The following is a 15,224-nucleotide window of genomic DNA, read 5'->3' as shown; positions in this document are numbered from 1 at the left end:
AAGCCTCTTGTGAGGAACTTTGTCAAATGCCTTCTGAAAATCCATATACAATACATCTACCGGTTCACCTTTATCCACATGTTTATTAACCCCTTCAAAAAAGTGAAGCAGATTTGTGAGGCAAGACTTGCCTTGGGTGAAGCCATGCTGACTTTGTTCCATTAAACCATGCCTTTCTATATGTTCTGTGATTTTGAAATATAGAACACGTTCCACTATTTTTCCTGGCACTGAAGTAGGCTAACTGCTCTGTAGTTTTCTGCATTGTCTCTGGTGCCCCTTTTAAATATTGGGGTTACATTAGCCACCCTCCAGTCTTCAGGTACAATGGATGATTTTAATGATAGGTTACACATTTTTAGTAGATCTGAAATTTAATTTTTTAGTTCCTTCAGAACCCTGAGGTGTATACCATCATGTCCAGGTGACTTACTACTCTTCAGTTTGTCAATCACGCCTTCCACATCTTCTAGGTTTACCGTGATTATGGTTCAGTCCATCTGAATCATTACCCATGAAAACCTTTTCCGGAATGGGTATCTCCCCAACATCCCCTTCAATAAACACCAAAGCAAAGAAATCGTTTAATCTTTCTGCGATGGCCTCATCTTCTCTAAATGCCCCTTTAACCCCTCGATCATATAACTGTCCAACTGACTCCCTCGTAGGCTTTCTACTTCAGATATATTTTAAGTTTTTACTGTGAGTTTTTGCCTCTATGGCCAACTTCTTTTCAAGTTCTATCTTAGCCTGTCTTATCAATGTCTTATATTTGACTTGCCATTTAACTGAACAGATCTCTTCCTCTAGACATCCTTTCTTTGGTTTTAAGCACTCCGTTCAGAGATGCCCCTTCTACCGATTTCAGCAGATTTACGCAGCAGCAGCTTCTGACACACAGATGACTGCATGAGATGTCAGCCTAAGATGCCTCAAGTTCAGCACAAGCCTGGGCCTAGATTTTGATGATTCTATCCTCCTGGCTTTGATCCATCCAGTAGGGGGAAGATTCACCTGTTGCTTGAAGAGTAGAGAAATCACCAAGGATTCTTGGGTCCTCAAAATTGTGGAATCTGGTTATAATTTGCATGTCTCCTGTCATTCAGTGCTACATTGCTGTTTAGCCTTTAATCTGGATCTGTTGACCTAGCTCCTTGTTGATGGGGAGTCACTACCTAGTCAGTGAGCAATAGAACTGGTCCCTTCCAATGATCAGGGCAAGAGGATCTATTCCTATTATTTCCTTATCCCCAAGAAGTAAAGGATTTGCAAAGACTGAACAAGAGCCTGTTATGGGAGAAGTTCAAAATGAATGCTCTCCACACTATCCTACTCTTTATCTAAGTGGGAGACTGGATATGTGAATTAGGATGGATGGATGTGCACAAATCTATCTCATTAGCAATACCTTAAGTTCATAGTGGATTCTTCTCGCTACCAATAAGGTTCTCCACTTTGGAGCTATCAGTGGCCCTGAGGGCCTTCACAAAATACCTAGCAGAAGCAGTGGCACACATTTATCATGGAAGATTTCTTTCCTTATCTGAATGACTGGCTGGTCACTGGACCTTCCAATACAGGGTTGTTGGACTCCCTGCATAAGATGATCCAACTCCTTCGGTCACTAGGTTTCATAGTTAACCTTGCCAAGTCTAACCTTGTTCCTGCCCAGGGAATAAAGTTCATTGGGGCATGGATAGTCTCATCTGAGGAGAGAGAATTTCTTCCATCAGATCAGGTATTTTTGAAAAACTGTTCTAGAACTTGTTAGAGTGAGCAATCCTGACTGTTCTTGGACACATGTAAGAGATCCCTATGAAACACCTCAATATGAGTTCTCTTGTAGAGCTACTATCAGGGGGATCCACTGCATCAGCCTTTGTCGTAGCCCATAAGGTAACTGTGGAGACTGAATTGTCCCTCCATTGGTGACCAGATCCAAAGGTCCTGGAGATAGGTGCCCATCTTTGAGTTCTGCTTCATCAGATAATGCTGGCAATGGATGCATTCACCAAGGGGTGGAGCACACATATACAGGTTGCTTCCAAACTCTGGATTTGCTTGGCAGTGAACACTTGTTCTAGATCAACTTCTTGGAGCTGCAAGCCATTTAACATGCATTAAGTTCACACATCTCCTTCAGGGCAAGAGAATTCTGATCCAAACTGATAAAGTGGCAACGTTCTGTGTTAACAAGGGGGCAATAGGGTCTTAGACCCTCTCCAGGAAATACATATGAAGATTTGAGTGTGCTCAGTCAGATTTTCTCCAAGAAACCTACCTTTTCTAGGATCTCTAGCATGTTGGCAGACTGCCTTAGCAGGGTCTGTGGTCCCCCCCCCCCCGTCCCCCCCCGAGTGGTCCCTGGACCAGGGTGTGGCAGACAGTTTATTTGAACTATGGAGTCACCTCTTGATTGACTTGTTTGTGTTAGAAAACAGGAAAGTATACACTTGCTCCATTCTTCACGTTTAGATCCGTTCCGAATGCTCTTCTGCTCAACGGGGATACAGATCTGCTGTATGTCTTTCACTTCTGATGGTGGTGAGGACAGTGCAAAATGTTCTCAAAGAACCAGGCATGTTTTATCCCTAATTGAACCAGCTTGGCCCAAGCAAGTTTAGTTCCCTTGCTGCCTCAGGTTGTTAGTCTGCCTACTGATCTCCCTGGGAGCTGATTCGGCTCTACTAACTTAAGGAATCTCTCATCCCTCAACTGACAGCATGAATGTAGTCTTCTCATTATCTAGGGAGATTAAGGATATTGTGATTTTGGGCAGGAAGCCATATACAAGAAGACTGTACAGTTTTTTGTTTTTTTTTAAAATGGAAGTGTTTTTTTCATCTTTGTATTGGGGAACACAGCCAAATGTGTTCAGCAACTTGCCTAAGATGGTACCTGTACTTTCTTTCTTTGTCAGGCATCAGTATTTGTCAAAGTGCATCTCTGTGCCATTGCCGCGAACTGCCCTCAAGTAGATAGGAAGCCAGTCGCTGTCCATTTTGTATCGAAGTTCCTGAAACCACCAGTGCGATGGGATCTGTTCTCTTGCCACAACTGATGAAACCTGACTGTGAGCTGTTGGAATCTGTTTCCCTAAGGTTTCTTACATGGGAAATGGTATTCTAGTTGTCATCACTTTGGCTAGAAGAGTCTTTGAGCTAACATGCTCTGTACCTACAGTTGTTTGTTTTGTTTTTTTTTGACAATATAGTGATGCTCTGCACTCATCTTAAGTTTCTGCCTAAGGTAGCAAAAACATTTTTGCCCACATTCTTTCTAAGACTGCCCTCCATTCACTGGATTGCAAAAAGGTCTTAGCCTCACATCAAGCTTCTCAACTTTTCGTCACCTATGATTCAAAGCCAAATGCAGTGTCCAACTACATACCAGATTGAATCGCACACTGCTATGCTCTGACTGGTCTCCAGATCAGATTCTGTGAAGACTCGTCCAGTAAAAATCATCGCCACTTCAGTGTCTCACCTACATCTCAATCATTTGCAAAGCTGGAGCTTGGTTATCAGATCACACCTTTTGTCCTGTTACCCTCTGGGCAAGCATTTTTGCACAGCTTGCTTTCCCAGCACTCCACTCTCTGTGGAGGGGTGGGTTGCTTATTCAGCAAGTGCTGTGCTATGCACCCTCTTGGGATTCTCCATGTATCATGGCTAATTCAGCCCTGCTTGTCGACAGTAAACAAACTTGGGTTCTCCGTAGACAGCATGATGCTTAATACACACATCTCTGGGAAGTAGACTGCCTAGCTAAACTTAAGCTCTAATATCAGCTGAGGGGCTCATGAGGTAGTTAGTGTGCACGGGAATTCATGTGCATAAAACTTTTTATTTAGCTACAGAGATGAGTCTTTGGCACCGTTGGATGATGTCACCCATGTGTTATGGCTATTTTATCTTGCTGTCTATGGAGAACCCTCATTTATAGTAAGCAATCTTGCTGTGTTTGCTAAAATGTAAAATTCTGTTACTAATTTACATGTTTATGAACTTTACTGCTAAATAAATCCATGGTCATGAACAAGTATCATCTCAAAGAAACACATTTCTTGTGTACATCGGCACCCTTCTCACGTCCCCACTTGCAATCTGGCTTTGCTCTGCAAGACTGTATCTGGGCTGTGATTTGCTCTGGTATCCTTTTATCCCACCTCACCACCTGTCCCCTTTGGATCTATAATTTCACTATCTGGGGCAGGCGTGGCCAACTCCAGTTTTCAAGAGCCACAAACAGGCCAGGTCTTCAGGATATCCATAATGAATATGCATGAGAGATTTGCATGCACTTTGTCTCCATTATATTCAAATTTACCTCATGTATATTCATTGTGGATATCCTGAAAACCTGGCCTGTTTTTGTGGTTCTTGAGGACTGGAGTAGGGCACAACTAGTGCAAAGTCGGGGGAGTAGCACCACAATTGCTGCTTAGCTGAACCATTATAAAGATCACAGCAAGTCTGACGGTGGATTTGTCTGCTCAGTCCTGCATATCAAGAGGTTATGTTGAGCTAAATAGGGACAAAAAAAGTGAATGTAATATAAACCATTTTTCTGGTGCAAAAGTAATTACTGTTTTTCTTTTCAGGCAATTAACAGTTACGACCCTGGAGAGAAATATTTTTACAACACGTCATGGGGTGATGTGTCCCCTTGGGATTCTTCTGGAAGGAAAAGGGTAAGTTCGTTTTTGGGGTTTTTGTTTTTTTTTTTTTTTTTTTTGCCACTTTCATTTTTTTTATGCACTAACAAAAATAGATCAAAAAGGGAAACAGTTGCCCAAAGTTAGGGTATCTAGAAAAGTGGGCTGAGTAGTAACAGATAGTGAAGCCCTACTACAGTGACATTGCTTTTAGTGCTGGTATGTTGCAGGCATTTTTCTAATGCCTGCACATTCATAGCTCCAGTGGGAGACCTATAATCACACCATATAATCAGGCATGATGCAGTGTTCTGGGTATGCTGGAAGCTTGCTCACACCTCTTGCATTTGGGTCCATTTAAAAAAAAAAAAAAAAATTGTAGAAATGCTGTCAGCATGGCTCTGCCCAGGACCTTGCCCCCTCTCAATCTACATTTCAGCATGACTAGCCTTAAAGTTATCCACTCTGAACTGAGTTAAATTGTAATGATAGTGGTGCAGATCACATTTCTCTGATAGGCAATGCTAAAATGACATGTGGGTGATGTCATATAACAGCACCAAATGATCCCATCACTGAGCTCTGTAAAACTTATTGAACATGCAACGAGGCATTACTCCTGTGCAATATTTTTTTTTCAAAAAAACCCAAAAAAAACAACCCCAGAGGCCAAAGAAGGCTGCTGTCAGCAGCTTCAAGGCCTGCGTCTGTGCCGGATGACCATCATGGATTCACATGAGGTTTATAAGTGTCTGGGCCTGGTTCACAATATGGTTAATTGCTATAATTGTGGTTGCATGTCTCCCAGGGCAAAGCAGTCTTGAGCTTGGAAGGACCTTAGAGTGCTTAAGTGAAAGCATGGGTATGAGTCTGGGCATCGTGCCCACACTTCCTCCTCCTCCTCCTCCTCTCCCTCAGTGATGCTGGATATAGGATCTGCCTCGGGTAAGGGTCAAGCAGGGAGCAAAGGCCTTCGATGCAGGAGGAGATGCAGATGAAAGTACTTAAGTGGGACCAGTCTTCGGGCCAGGCTACATCGAAGCCAAAGAAGCAGAAGTCTGTGCATGGGCAAGGCCCCATGGCTGTGGGTCCATTGTCCTCTACGCTGAGGAAAGATGAGGCCACGTCAGCACAAATACCATTTTTTGTTTATGGTGAGAATTCCCAAGACACACCTTTTTCTGCTCGGACCCCAATACTTCCAGGGTGCCCTCCATGGCATTAGTGCAAAATGTCCACTTCAGGGTGCTGTCAATGTGAAAACCCGCATCACACACGGTCTTCGAGGGAAGCTGAGGTGCCAGAGCAGACCCTTCAGCACGGAAGACCTTAGCAGGGTCCCTGACACAGGCTGTGGTTGAGTCCATTCGGTATGTAGTGCTTCTGATCCAGCGGCTGCTCTTCCCCTGGAACTGAGCACTTATGCCCTATTACAGTTGAGTGGTGAGGAACCCATATGGGTCTCTGAAGAGGATATATCTTCTCCAGCCCTGGCCCATATGGCATTTCAGCTCATGGACCAGTTTGCAGAGAAGGGGCATTAGAGCTTGTCCTATCCATATGGGGGAAGGTTTTCCACAGCATGCATAGTTATCACAAATTGCTGGCTATAGCCATCCACTCTTAGCAGTTCAAGATTTCTTTCGTACCACATGAGTCTCACCATGAGTTTGGAGGATGAGGAAAGAACTTTGGCTCAGTTGACTTCCTTCTGGACATATCTCCTGTGGGGCAAAAGGTCTCTCCCCACCCCCCCACCCCCTTGCCATATTCATCATTGAGATCATTGGTCAGTGTCCCTGCCTCCCAGACATCCTGGGTCAGAGGCAAAGGAGATTTCAATGGATATTGCCTGACTTGGCACAGCATCTTCCCCTCTGCTACTCCAAGTCTCTGGACAAGTTAGTAGATGTACTTGACATCAATGTTAGGAAAAAAGCAGATATAAGAGAGGAGGTCATCGATCTCTTACAGTTCTACCACCTTCAGCTGACTGCAGCGATCCCAGGGCAACGGATAACTTCAGCTGAAAGTATCCAGATGTCCACATTAAGCTTCATCTGCCACATGCAGAATGATGTGACAGAAAAATAATCCAAACTGTAGCCAAATGATGTGCTCAGTGTGTGGCAGTCATAAAAGCAAGCAGTGTTGGGAATTATTAGGAATGGAGAATAAAACAGAATATCATCAAACTTCTGATTTGCTCCATGATGTGACCGCACTTAGATCACTATTGGGCCGATTCGGTAAAGTCCGCGGGAGAACGGGCAAACGCCTGCTCTCCCGGCGCGCACACAGGCCACTCGCCTGTGCGCGCGATACAGTATTTAAATGAGGCTTGGCGGTAGAAATGGGCAGAAGGCGCTAGGGACACTAGCGCCTCCTTTTGGCCCGGAGTGGCGGTTGTCAGCAGGTTTGACAGCCGACGCTCAATTTTGCCGGCATCTGTTCTCGAGGCCGCTGACAGCCACGGGCTCGGAAACTGGACGCCGGCAAAATTGAGTGTCCGTTTTTCGACCCGACAGCCGCTGGCCCATTTTAAATTTCTTTTTATCTTTTTTTACTTTTTTTTACTCTTCGGGACCTCTGACTTAATATCGCCATGATAAGTCGGCGGGTGCACAGAAAAGCAATTTTTACTGCTTTTCTGTGCACTTTCCCTACCTTTGGGTAGGCGCTAATTTCTGAAAGCAAAATGTGCGGCTTGGCTGCACATTTTACTTACTGAATCGCGCGGGAATACCTAATAGGGCCATCAACATGCATTTGCATGTTGAGTGCGCTATTAGGTTCGGCGGGTTGGATGCGCGTTTTCCACCCCTTACTGAATAAGGGGTAAGGGGAAAACGCGTCCAATGGCAGGTTAACAGTGCGCTCTGTCGGAGCGCACTGTACTGTATCGGCCCCGTATGTGCAGTTCTGGAAACCGCATCTCAACAATATAGCAGAATTAGCAAAATACAGAGACGAGTGACCAAAAAGATAAAGGGAATGGAAGCGCCCCCCCACCATGAAGAAAGGCCAAAGAGATATGGTAGAGGTCTATAAAATCATGAGTAGAGTGAAATGGCTAAAGGCAATGTGGCATGAAACATCTTGAAAAATTTTTTCATGGAGAGAGGGTGGTGGATGCCTGAAATGCCCTTCTGGAAGAGGTGGGGGAAGACAAACGGTAAACAAATTAAAAAAGGCATATGCAATATAAGTTTCTTTATAGGGCATACGTGACTGAACAGGTTGCCTATTGTTCCAAGCTTGCCTTTTCTGACACTTGTGTGCGATGTGGTGGAGCAGTGGGCACGCTCTCCCATGCGTTTTGGGCCTGCCCCCCCAGTGAGGAGGTTTTGGGGTCGTATTGCTCAATATCTTATGTTTTTACTGGATTTCAAACTGCCCATAACACCCATGGTTTTTTTGTTTGGTTGTCTGCCAAAACTCCCGGTGAAGAAAAGCAGGCTTGGAATGTTTATTTTAGTCATGCTTGGTGGGGAAAAAGGTAATCTTGTTACAGTGGCGATGTGCGGAACCCCCTCAGTTCTGGACTTGGAGGAATCACTTACACCAGCTGATGTGTATGGAAGACCTTGATTCTCGCAACACGCCTCAGACGCGTCGGCGATTTTTGGAGGTTTGGGATGCTTATTTTCAGGCGCTGCCACATCGCTCCAGGAGTCTAATTCTAAATGATTGATTTGGATCTTCATATGACCAGTGGACAATGAGACTTGTCACGGCAGGACTGCTGGCTTGTTGGGGGGAAGGGGGGGGTTAGGGTATTCATAAGGTACAGTGTGTTATGTTATATATAATATTGATGAGGCAGTGAAGGTGCAGAGCACAACCTTCACTGTCGTTTTCCTTGACTGTATTTTCTAATTGAAATAAAAAACTTTATACATTAAAAAAGGCATGGGATACACTGTGGATCCCTAAAGGCTGGAGTCATAAATTAAAAAAAAAAAAAAAAAAGAGGGGGTACATTGGGGGGGGGGGGGGGGGGGGGGGGGGTGGTTGTAACCTGCATGGCGTGGCAGCTTCTACCCCTAACAGAGGCATGGTGACTGCTACCTTTAACCAATTAGTTTACATGATTTTGATGCAACTGCAGCATTGCTCTCTAGTTGGGGAGAAGAGGGAATTGGATTCAGGCAACCAGCGCAGGGCTTTTACGGTCCAGGATACTGATATGCAGACACTAGGGAAAAACCGCAATACTGCTTCTACGGCAAAGTCCAAAAACAAGGCACGTTCAAGCAGCAGCATTGTATGAATTATCAGGAAAACATCTCAACCTGTAAAAATGTTGCTAGCAGTAATTGTCATTGGTTTGACATTTGCTTGGCTTTAATTTTTAATGTTACTTCCCTTAACATAAGGCTGGGGGGTAACCCGCACAGAATGGCAGTTACTACCATAAGCTTGTTGGGCAGACTGGACAGACCACTTGATCTTTTTCATTTATTACTATATGAAGTTACTAGAAACAAAATTTAAAACAAATTGGAGAAAATATTTCACTCAGTTCAGTCAAACTCTGGAATTCATTGCCAACGCTTGTAAAAGCAGCTGGTATTATTGGATTTTAGAGCTTTGCACATGTTTCTGGAAGAAAAATCCATAGTTATTAACCAGAGGGACTTTGGCAAAGCCACTCCTTATTTCTGGCTGCTAGTAGCATGGAATGTATCTCAGATCCTATCAGGTTCTTGTGACATTGATTGGCCACTGTTAAAAATGGGCATATTGAGCTTCATTGACTCTTTATCTGACCCAGTATGGGAAGTCTTATGTTCTTTTGAGGATGTGGTAATCTCCATCTCATGCCTCTTTCTTTCGTGGCTCAAAGCTCAACTTGAAGTACAAAGTACAGTGGTCCCTGGATTTGGTATAGCCCAGCTTCCTCGCCACTCTAATGGTGGAGTTAGTTCTCAAGCGGGCCAAAAGTACTTGGGAGTACTCCAATATTCCCTCAGGGAAAGATCCAAACCTTGGAGCGTGCAGGATATAAATCTTTTAAATTAAATAAAATACCTTTTGGCAAGAGTGTCTTCCAGAGTTTTGTGTTGAGCACTCGGATTGCAGTTTATCAGTTGTATATGGTACAAAAACCTGCGCAAATGAATCAAGAAGTGAAGGCTGTTGATGAAATCGCTAGACCTGGAAGCAGGCTGATGTTTGTAAGTCAGTGAAGGATGCAGAAGAGGGAAAGAAACATCTAATCTGCTCAGATGTTTAATACTGCAGCCAGGACTTTGGCAGTGGCCACTGGGGGAGAAGGATTGGCTTAGTTGCAGGCTAGCAGTCTGTGTGACAATATTTGGTCATTTCATTGGTCTCAGATTAAGGGGGCATCAAGTTACAATTCAGTTGGAGACCAGCCTTCCCTGCCCAGACATCAGTACTTCTTATATAAACCAGTCTTTCAAAGTTGCCCCTTCTATTCTTAAGTGTCATTAGGCCATGAGCAACAGCTTCTTGCCTGGGGCATTATAGGGAAATGTGTTATGTGAAAACTTTGTAGCAGATGGAAGCAAAACAGACTCAGATTTTGATGACAGTCAAACCAAACTCCCTGCCTCAACTGGTAGGGATGGGGAAGGTTCCAGTTTTTCCTGCTGGAGTGGCAGAAGATTATCAAGGACTTGATGGGTCCTAAGGATTGTGGAGTGTGGCTACTGCTTGTATTTCTCTTGCTTCCTTACGATCTAGCTCTTTTCAGTCTTCAATCTTCTAATTTCAGCTGGAAGTAGACTTTCCCAGGAATGTATCAGATTCTGCTCATTGTACTTTCTCATTCCCAAGGAAAATGAGGGTTGAGACCCATTTCTGGATTTATAAAGACTGAGCAAACTGGTTTAAAGAGATTCAAGATGAGCTCCAGGCGCAAAATCCTGCGGTTTTGTTCAACCTGGTGATTAGATGTGCGCCCTGGACCTCAAGGATGGTTACGTGTACATCTTCATCTGTTTTACAGGAAGTTCTTCAGATTTTAAGGCCCATTATGCATAGAATTAGCTGGTCTTCCCTCAGGTTTCTCATTTGATAGACTTTTCTATCCCTCTTAACCTCAGGTCTGCAATTTAGGGCTTATGCTTGATCCCTTTCTATGTACCCCCATATTAATTTACTTATCCAGTCTTCATACTACAAGCTCTACCTGCTGAGACCTTTAAAACCTATTCTTTCTTTTGCTGACTTCCATATAGTTGCCCAGTCAATTTTTTTTTTTTGCCTCACCAGACTTTCTTGGCCTGCCCCATTTCTTACATTAGATCACTACAACTTATCCAGAACTCAGCAGCTCAGTTAATTATAGACAACTCCCTCTTGTGCACATATCTCCCCAGTTTTGGCTAGCCTTCGCTGGCTACCCATTGGCTGGTGGATACGCTTTAATGTTCTGTTAATTTTCAAGGTGGTCCATGGCAAATCTGCCCCCTTGCTTGACAGTCTGTGCAGAGATATCAGCCTTCCCAAACAGCATCTCCTGGACATCCCTTTCCTTATAATGGCTCAATTATCTGTGACGAGAGCATGATTGATGCAAATTGCTGGAACTTCTTCTTCCCCTTAGAAATTAGGGCTGAGGGAGACTTTGCCCCATTTCAGAAAGTCCCTAAAAACTTACTACTTTCAGCATGTCTTTGCTGATTGAATTTCACTACTCATGTTATGTTATTGCATTGTGTTGTGGTTTTTTTCTCGTATTTCACTATGTAAAGCACTTTTATTTTGTATAACTATGTAAAGCTGTAATCTGCCAAGATTTCCAAATCGTTGGAATAGAAATTGGTTAAATCGTCTCGAAGAGTCGGTGAATTGCGAGCACTGTCATTAACTGTTCAATTTTTCCACAAGAGGGGTGGTTCTGCGTACTTTCCATAAGTTTCTTCCAAACATGGTGTTGGCTTTTTATGCAAACCATGTCATTGTGCTACCTACCTTTTCTCTCCCCCCACCATAAAAACAAGGCTCTTCACACTGTAGGAGGACCTTGGCCTATTTGAAAAAAGGACTCTGTTTCATTGTCTAGCTTCTCAGCTATATCTTTTGATTCCATTAAATTGGGAGTGGCAGTAGCCAGGGGAGCTCTATCCACTTGGCTAGCGGGACTGTATTGCGCACTGTTTTGCACTGGCTGGTTTACAAATTAAGGATTCTCAAGGCTCAACAATGAGCCATAGCGGCATCAATGTCTTGCTTAGGGTCGCTTCTATTGAAGACGTTTGCATAACTGCTACTTAATTGTTGTGCCTGCACGCCTTCAGATCCCCACTAATGTTCTGGTCAGCATGTCAAGAGACAACAGTGGCGCTTGTGCAGCCTGTTCACCCAGTAGTCCACTCTCCACTGATGGGGCTGGGTTGCATTTTTCAGTAATTGCTCCTCACTGCAACCCTCAGCTTGTGACTCCCCATGTGTTACCTACTCCTGGGGGAATTCTGCACAAAAACAACTTAAAAATTCTGCTAAGTTTATATTGGTCAAAATACATTTACATGATAGTCTTTAAGTAATTACATTTAAATTAATACAGAAAAAAAGTTATTACTTAGTGATGCAGAATTTCCCTAGAAATTCACTGTGGTCCCTTCCACTCGATCTCCCTACCTCCCTTGGCCACTTTGCTCTCTCAGGCATCAACTCCTCCACCTGCAGTATCTCTCCCCCTCCACCTCTAGGCTCAACCCCTTTCCACCTCTATCACCAGTCCCAGGGTTTGACTCCATTCTCAGTACTACGCCCCTCACACAGGCCTCCCTCTGTCCTCCCTCTCACACAACTGCTCCTGCTCTCCTTGTACACATACGCCTACCCTCATACAGGCTCCCTCACACTCTCGCGCGCACACACACACACATCCTCTATACAGGGTCCCTCTCTTGCATACACACCCACACAAGCTCCCTTTCTCTCTCACATACATCCTCACACAGGCTACCTATGTCTCTCTCATGCACCCCTTCACACAGGGCTCTGTCTGACACATACACAATCCCTTCACATAGGCTAGCACCCTCACATACACAATTCCTTTTTCATATACACCAGCTCCCAGTCTTTCACATCCATAACACTCATTATAGGCTCCCTCTCTCTGGTACCCACCCTCAAGCATCCCCTCTCCCTGCTCTCTCACTCTCCTCTTTCCTCTCATACACACACATTCACTCTCACCGGGGCCTTCATCTTCGTGCGCTCTGTTCACGGCATGCCGGGGTCTCCTCTGCCATTTTCTGCTCAGAAAATGGCAATTCTGCGCAAATTCTGTGCTCCGCAGTAGCGCGGAATTCCCCCAGAACTAATTATCACTAGTTCAGCATTAATTGTTGACAGAGAGCAAGTTTGCTTACTTATAAACAGGGTTCTCAGGATGAATTAGTTATGCTTATACCACCTGCCACCCTGGAGAGACAACTACCCTCGCTTAAACTTTGGAAGAGACTGAGGGGCTCATGAGGCAGCATGGGCACAGGAACCCCCCACAATGCTTAGTTTACTGAACTCTGGGAGATGGGTTCATCGGTGCTGTCAGGTGACATCACCCACATGTTATGGCTAATTCATCTTTGTGCCTACAGAGAGTCCTGATTTATGGATAAAGTGCACTTGCTTTACCTAATTTCTCCTCTACCCTTGCTCCTTGCTTCCTGTATGCAGTGATAGTTGCTCTTAAAGAAGAGAAGTTTGAGTAGTAGCCTAGTGGTTTAGAGTAGCAGACTGAGAACCAGGGAAGCCAGCCAGGTTTGAAATCCTGCTTCTTCCACTGACACTTTTTGTGATTTTGAGCAAGTCACTTCTCTCCATTGTCTAAAGTACAAACATACAAGGTCATTCTTTATTCTGTGATGGGCTGCACGGGGGTAAGGCCCTACAGTGTGCGATAACAGCCACATCGTGGCGATGCCATGCTAATTAGGGGGAAGGGAGGCATGTGGGAGAGGTTATGGCCTGGCAGCGCTGCAGGGATAATGTTTTCCCACGTTATCGCTGGCAGCACTGCGGGGAATACCTTTTTCCCATGGTGCTCCGGGGGCGATATCTCCCCCAGAGCACCATGGGAAAAAGCACCATTCTGCTATAATATAGCAGAATGATGAATCTAGGGCAGTGATGGCTAACCTATGACACGCGTGTCAGAGGTGACACGCCGAGCCGTTTTGGCTGACACGCGCAGCGTTTCGAGGACTATCAGGAATTTTTTTTTTTTTTATCGGCTGCGCCGAGCCTTTTCTTTTTCAGCTGCGCCGAGCCTTTAAGTGTGTTTTTTAGTTTCCCCCTACCCTCCACCAATGCCCCCGGGCGCAGGGAGGCTCATGCGTCGCAGCGATGAGGCTCAAGACAACGCGCTGATGCTCCTCCTTCCTGCCTGTGCGGCCCCGGAAGTAAACGTTGCCGGAGCCGCGTGGGCAGGAAGGAGGAAGCGAATCAGCGCGTGCAGAAGAGGAGCCGCCGCGGGTCGCTGCGAATCCCAAGTCGCAGCGGCCCAAGAAGAGGAAGAGGCCCGGTAGCAGGGCTGCCGCGGCCCGAGAAGATCAGGGCCGCTGCAGAGCCCATCCTGCGGCGACCCGCGAAGAGAGGCCCAGAGGTGGAGAGAGAGGCTGAGGGCCCGTAGAGTGCGTGTATGAGGTGAGTTGAGAGAGAGGACCTGAATGTTTGCAGAGACAGCATGTGAGAGCCTGTGTGTGTGTGAGAGAGAGAGAGAGCATGTGCCAGTGAGAGCCTGTGTATATGAATGATTGTATGAGAGAGCATGTGCCAGTGAGAGCCTGTGTATATGAATGATTGTATGAGAGAGAGCATGTGCCAGTGAGAGCCTGTGTATATGAATGATTGTATGAGAGAGCATGTGCCAGTGAGAGCCTGTGTATATGAATGATTGTATGAGAGAGAGCATGTGCCAGTGAGAGCCTGTGTATATGAATGATTGTATGAGAGAGCATGTGCCAGTGAGAGCCTGTGTGTATGAATGATTGTATGAGAGAGCATGTGCAGTGAGAGCCTGTGTATAGAATGATTGTATGAGAGAGCATGTGCCAGTGAGAGCCTGTGTATATGAATGATTGTATGAGAGAGAGCATGTGCCAGTGAGAGCCTGTGTATATGAATGATTGTATGAGAGCATGTGCCAGTGAGAGCCTGTGTATGAATGATTGTATGAGAGAGCATGTGCCAGTGAGAACCTGTGTATATGAATGATTGTATGAGAGAGAGCATGTGCCAGTGAGAGCCTGTGTGTGTGAGAGAGAAATGCATGTGAGAATGAGGACCTGTGTGTTTGAGGGAAGAAGATGGAGAAAAAAGAAACAGAAAAAAAGACAATATAAAAGGAATTGGCAAAAAAATAAGAAAGGGAAGGTGAAAAAAAAGCCTGTGACCAACCAATTAGAAAACTAAGATCAGACAGCAAAGGCAAAAAAAAAAAAAAAATGTACTTTTTAGTGATTGGCACATGTACTCTTTGGGAATGTGCAAGAATAGCACTTTCTCAACGGATCTCACAATGTACGAGATCAGCATGGAGAAAGTGGAAGCCCACGGGGCCTGGCACAGAGGAGGCAGC

The 15,224-nt window shown here is 45.0% G+C and overlaps 1 protein-coding gene across 2 annotated transcripts in view; it reads left to right on the top strand.

Annotated features, from left to right (window-relative positions):
- Nucleotides 1–15,224, top strand: part of ADNP2 (ADNP homeobox 2) — a 104,626-nt gene that overhangs the window by 53,745 nt on the left and 35,657 nt on the right. For both annotated transcript variants that reach the window (XM_029590799.1, XM_029590800.1), the window contains exon 3: nucleotides 4,604–4,693. In XM_029590799.1, the coding sequence (XP_029446659.1) occupies nucleotides 4,604–4,693 (90 nt within the window). The remainder of the gene's footprint in view (nucleotides 1–4,603; nucleotides 4,694–15,224) is intronic.

Source organism: Rhinatrema bivittatum, chromosome 2, assembly GCF_901001135.1.
Source record: "Rhinatrema bivittatum chromosome 2, aRhiBiv1.1, whole genome shotgun sequence".
Taxonomy (NCBI): domain Eukaryota; kingdom Metazoa; phylum Chordata; class Amphibia; order Gymnophiona; family Rhinatrematidae; genus Rhinatrema; species Rhinatrema bivittatum.
Note: the sequence above shows the minus strand (reverse complement) of the source record. Positions and strands in the feature narration are given on the sequence as shown.